Genomic DNA, 7,636 nt, shown 5'->3' with positions numbered 1-7,636 from the left:
CTCATCATTCATGACATCAATCCACTTTTGAGAGTTATAACTTTTCATGGCTTTACAGAAGTTCAATTGATCATCCTCTGTTAACCCGATGCCATCCTCACGTTCTTAAAGAAATGCAACATAATCATCAAGAATTGTACTTCTTCTCTCTCTAGTGGATCTTGTTAATGACACTTCTACTTCTTGAGGTTATTGAATTTATTCTATAGGTACTTGAGGGAGAACCTCATTGTTATCATGTTCAAGAATATTGTTTGGAACAATATTCTAAACATTATCTTTTATTACTAAAGTTGTTCCTAAAATGGTAATAGGAACTAGAACTTATTCACCATTAGTGATAGTTTATTCCTCAAAGACAAGATTTTTTACGTTCTTTTCCTCCCAAAATTAACTTACTCAAGAAATCTTGCATTTCCCTCTCAAAAAAGTCTTGAAGTGGGATCATAAAATTTATAGCCCCGAGAGCGTTCAACATAGCCAGCAAAATAGCCGCTAACTATTCTTGAGTCCATTTTTCTTTCCTACAGCCTATAAGGTCGCGCTTCAACTGGACAACCCCAAAACGCAAGTGTTTTAAGCTTGGTCTTTTTTTCAGTCTAAAGCTCATATGGGGTTTTGTTAACTGCTTTACTTGACATGCTATTAAGGATGTAGACTACGATCTTTAAAGCTTTCCCCAAAGAGACTCTAGCAAGGAAGAATGACTGGTCATACTTCTCACCATATCCTTAAGAGTTCAGTTTCATCGCTCAACAACACCCTTCATGTCAGGTTTGCCTAGCATGGTGTATTGCAGAACAATTCCACATTCTCTGAGGAAAGCACAAATAATCCTTTCACATCATCCTTATTTTTCTTTCTTTTCTTATTATGAGAGGTCATAGCTAAGTGAGCACTTTCAGTCTTATCTCTCTGTAGTCTCTCTTCCTCTTGCACATAGTCCTTCTGAGTGTATAAGTCACTTTGAATTGTTCACAGTATGCAAGAAGCGAGAACAAAACCTAGTGCATAAACAAGTAATCATCAGGCTCTAACTTAAGTGACTTGAGTTTTGATGCAAGATTAGACATCTCCATAATGTACTCTTATGTTCCATTTGCCTTTATACTTAATGAAGATGAGTTTAGCCAAAAAGCTACTCGTATCCGCCTTTTAATTTTTGGCAAAGTATGATTCTATTTCTTCAAGGAACTTCCTTGCACTCATTAAGTCTATTAGTAGCATTGCATCATTCTTCAAGGAACTTCCTTGCACTCATTTTTGGCAAAGTATGATTCTATTCATTATAGTCTATTAGTAGCATTGCATCATTCTCATCACAAGGACTACATTTCGAATTCCAGTAATGATCATTTTAAATTTTCCATATAAAAAAATATATTACCATTTTATACATGATTAGACATGGCAGGACAAACTGTACAATTAGAAACAATGCTTTAACAATAACAATAACTTAATAATGCAATCAACCACCAACCAATACAACAAACCATGAAGTGTTGTAACAATTTAAACAAACAAGTCAGATAATATTTGGTGCTTTGATTAATTTTAGAGTAAATTACACTGACACCCCCTGAGTTTTAGTGAAATTACACAAACTATCCCTCACTTTTTTACACCTGCACAAACCTCCCCTAATTTTTATACTTTCATTACACTGACCACCCCTGCATCAGAAATAAGTGTAATATTTTAAACAAAAAATGTGATAAACGCAATTAAGTTAAACAAAACATGATATATTGTGGAGACAAGTCCAAATAATATATGAGTCAATATTTCTTTATTATTTTTGGTTCGTTACACTAAATTATAAGAGCGATTTAAACAATATTTCTTTAGAATTGTTGATGTATTTTGTAACAAAAAATAATAAAGATACATTGATTTGTATAGTATGTAGACTTGTCTACACAATATATCATGTTTTGTTTAACTTAATTGCATTTATCACATTTTTTGTTTAAAAGATTACACTTATTTCTTATGCAGGGATGGTCAGTGTAATGAAAGTATAAAAACTAGGGGAGGTTTGTGTAAGTGTAGAAAAGTGAGGGGTGGTTTGTGTAATTTCACTAAAACTCATGGGGTGTTAGTTTAATTAGTCTATAAAATAAGACATGTTCGCATAATAGACTCATCACAAGATATCTAATACAACATCAATTTTTAGTCTTTGGACAGAGAAATTGATTTGTAAATAGTACTCTCAACGTAATAATCAAATATTAACAATTAGTTCTGTCAAACAATAGTTTTTCTTTGGACCGACTATTATTCACATGAAAAAATCTTTATAATTGTTACTTATTTATCATCACATGTATATTATTACTTGATCAAATTATATCTTCCTTTGGGCCAACACAATTCGCATAAATAATCTCATACTCATCTGTGTAATCTTAATATTTCCACAATAGAGGTTACTTTGAAAACATATTGCATCGATTAATTCAAAAATAATTATCAAACAAAAGGAAAACAATATGAGTCCATTATAAAAAAATTATGATCTTAGAATTAAAACTTTTAGATTTGATATATTTTATGATTAACAAATCTAACTCAATAATATAATTCCAAATCAAAAAAATATATATTACATATATATCAGCAAATAAAAAAATGTATGCAATCTTAATCAAATAGAAAGTAGATCCAGAATGAAAAACATACAAAGATATATGCAAATCATTATCAAAAATTCCAAATAGAATATGATCATGCATATCTTAAAACATATATGTAACCCTATATATACACTTTCATACACAAAAATAGTAAATTATATAATTTTAAGCATTAACCGTAATCATTATATATATATATATATATATTAATTTTAATCAGTAATTCCAAACATCACAAGTTCACAACAACCTCAAGTTGGAAACAATTACATATGTATATTTTAATTCTCAATATATACAAGGTCATGAATTCTAGATTGTATATGTATAAAATAAAAACACATTTTAACACATATATACCTTATACATATACTTTAAGAAATTGCAAAATTGAAAGTCACAAAAGTCAATGTCTAACAGTAAGACATTAGTGCACATATATTATACATATTGCATAATAAAGTCATAAAAGTTAATGCAACGTTCAAGCACAGATCTGAATATATACTTCAACACATGTTGCAAGGATTCATAATACAAATTACTTATAATTCAAATAAGTAGAAGTGGATAAAAGTTATCCTCATTATTTCTAAATACCCAATTTTCATAACCAATAGCGGAAGCTTAAAAATCCCAAATGTAAAAATTGGGGTTCATTAAAAAATTTGGGGAAAATCGTCTTTAATTGGTAACCATAAAATTCAGAACCTAAAGCTCTGATACTACTTGTTAGATATTTCTTGATGATTAGTGAAATATCAATCCTAGGATCTTAAATATCTATGATATTCTCACACATAATATAAAATAAGGATACAAAGTCATACCTGAATCCATGTTCTCTGATCTACTCCTTTGATATTCCTCAACTAAATCCTTCATTCATTTTGGGACCTTCGTTTTCTATCTGATAGGGAGATGTGAAAACTATTTGTGTTTGGTGTATTGGGGACCATAACCTTTCCTTATGTGTTAACTTATAGAGTTCTCATTATCCCCTATAGGCCAACGTTTGAGTATCTACTCATTAAGTCCATATTTGTTATCAGTTTCAGAAGTCTTTTAGTTTATCATTAATTAGATCATTTGTTTTATAATCTCAAAATAAATGACCAATATAATTATATTAAATATATAATATTCACTTTAATTAGAAATTATAAATTTCTAACCGGACATACTATGGATGTTGAAGGACAAGCAATAAAAAAAACCACCGCTATATGATGGTTTTGATTATTGTTATTAGAAGATAAGGATGGCAGCTTTTATTGATGCTGAAAATGCTCACATATGGGAGCTTGCAGAAATGGGATATTTTGAGCCGATGAGTGGCGATGGAGAAGTTATATCCAACAATTCATAGTCAATGGGATAAAAGATTCATCATCAACTAAAACTGAAAAGCTAAGCACTATTTCATGTGTGCCATCTCAAGGTTAGAGTATGATTAAGTCCAAAGCCACAACACATATGGGAATCTTAGATACATTAATCCTAGCTAATGAAGGATCTGTCCAAGTCAAAGAATCCAAAATCATAATAATAGTTTACTATGAGCTCTTCATAATGGAAGATCATAAAAATATTTATCAAACGTTTTTTAGATTCCAAACCATTATAATACTCTCAAATCAATTTGTAAGATCTATGAGAATAGAGACCATCTCATAAAGTTGCTTAGATATATTTGAAAGCAGTGGAGACCAAAGCTAACATCTATCGATGAAGCTAAAGATCTCAATATTCTATATCTCTGGAGGAGCTTATGAGATCTTTTCAAGTCCATTAACTTGTACTTAATGAGGAGGAGAATGCAAGGTTGAGAAATAATCTGAAGAAGTTGAACCTTTAAATAGTGAGGAAGGAATTGAACAAGATGGTGCATCGTTCATATGTATGAAAATTCATCATATGTGGAGAAATAAATGAGGCTTTAAAAGGAAGAAACTCAACAAGAAACTTGGTAAAGTCTAACCATACTCAAAAGATAAGAATGCATCTACATGTTTTGAGTATAACAATCATATACACTTTAAAGCATATTTTCTGGAATTAGAGGACACAAATAAAAGAAGCTTTAGAAATATGCGAGGACTGATGGCTACATGGGAAGATATTGTTGTCTCATCATCTGATGAAGAGAGTGAATCTGAACAGGAATCAAATTTGTGTCTCATGGATGGCAAAACCATGCAATGAATTTGATGAGAAGGCATAAACTTCTAACTTATATACTCTTCAAAGTTATTTTGAAGAACTTCTGCATAATTCTTCCATGTTGACATATGAATACAAATGTCTCAAGAATAAATTGTTGAAGTTTACTAATGAACATGACAACATATACTTCTAAAACAAAGAACTAAAGGCTCAAAATAACGAATAAGGATTCTGTCCCAAGAGAACCATGCCTCCATGTCTTTGCCCAATGGAATAACATCAAATAATATAAAAAAAATTAATTTATATTTTTATAATTTTTCTTAAGAAAATAACACATTTTGATTGATCTAAGACTAAACACTAATGAGGACAGACGATTCTTCATTCCAAAATAACAAGCTTATGAAAGAGACTGCTACTTTTACTAAGAAGATAAGTATTAAGCCTAAGGATACTGATGAAATTGAAAAGCTTAAGAAAGATATGAAGTATTTAAAGGATATTTAATCCAAATCTGTAGGTAACTCAGAAAACCATGAATTGCTTTTACGATATCGGGGTTTCCTTATAACAAGTAAGGTTTAAGGTATTATCTTAACATGGATAAAAAGCCCCACAAAAAGCTAAACCTCATGCAAAAGCTTATGAGAGCATGTTATCATAAGGCCAAAAACGGAGACAAGTGCAGACATAGAAATAATATCAAGTCATCTTAGTATTGTCAAGAGCAATACAACAAGAAGAAAGAAAAGAAATTGTATCCATGAATTTCCTCATTGATTGATTATGCACTATTGACAATCACTTAAATACAAACTTTCCAAAAGAAGAAATAATGACCAACGGTCAAAACAGAAAGAAATGACAAATTAAAACTATCATGAAACCCTAAAAGGAAAATAAAGGAGAAAATGACAAAAAAGCCATTAAGACAAAACAGAAAACCTAAACTACCCTTATAACTAAAAAGAAGAACAAAGAAGAAGAGATGCAGAGAAAGGCAAAAAAGCTTTCATGGCTGCAAAAGGAAACTGTTGTCTAACATCCCCCTTAAGTTGGGCGATGTATATTACAGAGACCTAACTTGGAAACAAAACTCTTAAAAGTCGAGGCACGGAGAGGTTTTGTAAAAGCATTTGCTAGTTGAGAAGAAGATGATATTGGAAGCAAATGAACCAATTTTTGTTGAATTTTCTCAAGAACTACATGACAATCGATCTCAATATGTTTCATGCGTTCATGGAAAATAGGATTTTGTGCTAAGTGAATTGTGGATTTGTTGTCACAATAAACAGAAATAGGATTTGATTGGGGAATATGAAGATCAGTAAAGAGGTATTTGAGCCATTGAAGCTCACAAACCAGACTGCCAAGAGCTCGATATTCTGCTTCGGAAGAGGATCTACTGACGATGTTTTGTTTCTTCGTCTTCCAAGAGATCAGAGCTGAGCCCATGAAAATGCAAAATCCGGTGATTGATTTTCTAGAGTCAAGGCAGCAAGCCCAATCAGAATCTGAAAAAGCAGAAAAATGAATTGGTGATGTTGAAGAGAGAAAAAGGCCTTGAGCAAGAGAGCCTTTAAGGTAACGTAGAACCGGTTGTGCAGCTTTGTAGTGAGAGTCAAGTGGATTGCACATAAAAAGGCTCAATTGATGCAATGCATATGAGAGATCAGGTCTTGATATAGTTAAGTATAGTAGTCTGCCAACTAATCTTCTGTATGAGGAGATATCATAAATATGAGTGCCTTTCTGTAGTTGTAATTTCACAGTTGGGTCAAAGGGAGTGGAGGCAGGTTTGGATGCCAACGTACCTGCATCTTCTAAGAGAGACAAAGCATACTTTCGTTGATTCATATCAATGCCAGATTTAGATCTGGCTATTTCTAGGCCAAGAAAGTATCTTAATGATCCTAAGTCTTTGATTTTGAAAACTTTGTCTAAAACAGTTTTGACATTATTAATTTCAAGCATACTATTTCCAACTAGAACCATATCGTCCACATATACTAAAATAACTGTAAAGGAGTTAGTAGTTTCTTGGTAAAGAGTGCTTGATCAGCATTAGAATGAGCATAGCCTAGGAAGATGAGTTTGGAAGAAAGAGTAGTATGTCATTCACGGCTGGCCTGTTTAAGACCATATAAGGACTTGTGTAATTTGCAAACGAGGCTACTGTCATGGTGTAAAAGGCCAGGGGGGTGTCATGTAAACCTCTTCATGGAGGTCACCATGAAGGAAAACGTTATTAACATCGAGTTGCTCGAGAAACCAGGATTTGGTGGCTGCCAAGGCAAGAACAAGACGAACCGTAGCGATCTTTACCACCTGGGGAAAGGTATCGAAGAAGTCAACACCTTCAAGTTAAGTATAGCCTTTGGCTACTAATCGGGCTTTGTGACGTTCTAGAGAACCATCAGCTTTATACTTTGTTTTATATACCCATTTACACCCAATAGGGATCTTGTCAGCAGGGAGAGGTATTAATGTCCATGTATGATTGGCCTTAAGGCCCTGTAATTCTGCTTGCATAGTAGCCTGCCAATGGGAGTGAATGAAGGCTTGTTTATATGTAGATGGGTCTTTGGTGGTGGTAATGGTAAGGCAAAAATGCTTATAAGAAGGAGAGCATTGGTCATAGCTTAAGACAGAAGAGAGGGGGTATAAGGTTTTGGATTAGGTAGAGGTTGGTGTAGGGAATGCTTGAGCTAAGTGACAATGGTAATCTTTTAGGTGGGATGGTGGTCCTCTAATTCTAGAGGACTGTCTAGGAATGTTAGTAGGTGGGATGGGTTGAGTAGTATGAATTTGAGGGGTAGGGGTAT

The 7,636-nt window shown here is 32.8% G+C and overlaps 1 protein-coding gene across 1 annotated transcript; it reads right to left on the bottom strand.

The window, feature by feature from the left end:
* Window positions 5,862-6,806, bottom strand: LOC109363594 (uncharacterized mitochondrial protein AtMg00810-like). Its single transcript, XM_019609849.1, has one exon. It carries the CDS (start codon window positions 6,804-6,806, stop codon window positions 5,862-5,864), a length of 945 nt encoding a protein of 314 aa, XP_019465394.1.

The sequence above is a fragment of the Lupinus angustifolius genome, chromosome LG13 (genome assembly GCF_001865875.1).
Source record: "Lupinus angustifolius cultivar Tanjil chromosome LG13, LupAngTanjil_v1.0, whole genome shotgun sequence".
Lineage (NCBI taxonomy): Eukaryota > Viridiplantae > Streptophyta > Magnoliopsida > Fabales > Fabaceae > Lupinus > Lupinus angustifolius.
This window is presented reverse-complemented; position numbering and strand designations above follow the sequence as displayed.

Excerpts from the sequence above, each read along its gene's own strand:
- LOC109363594 (XM_019609849.1), bottom strand. The coding sequence starts at position 6,806 with ATGGTTCTAGTTGGAAATAGTATGCTTGAAATTAATAATGTCAAAACT.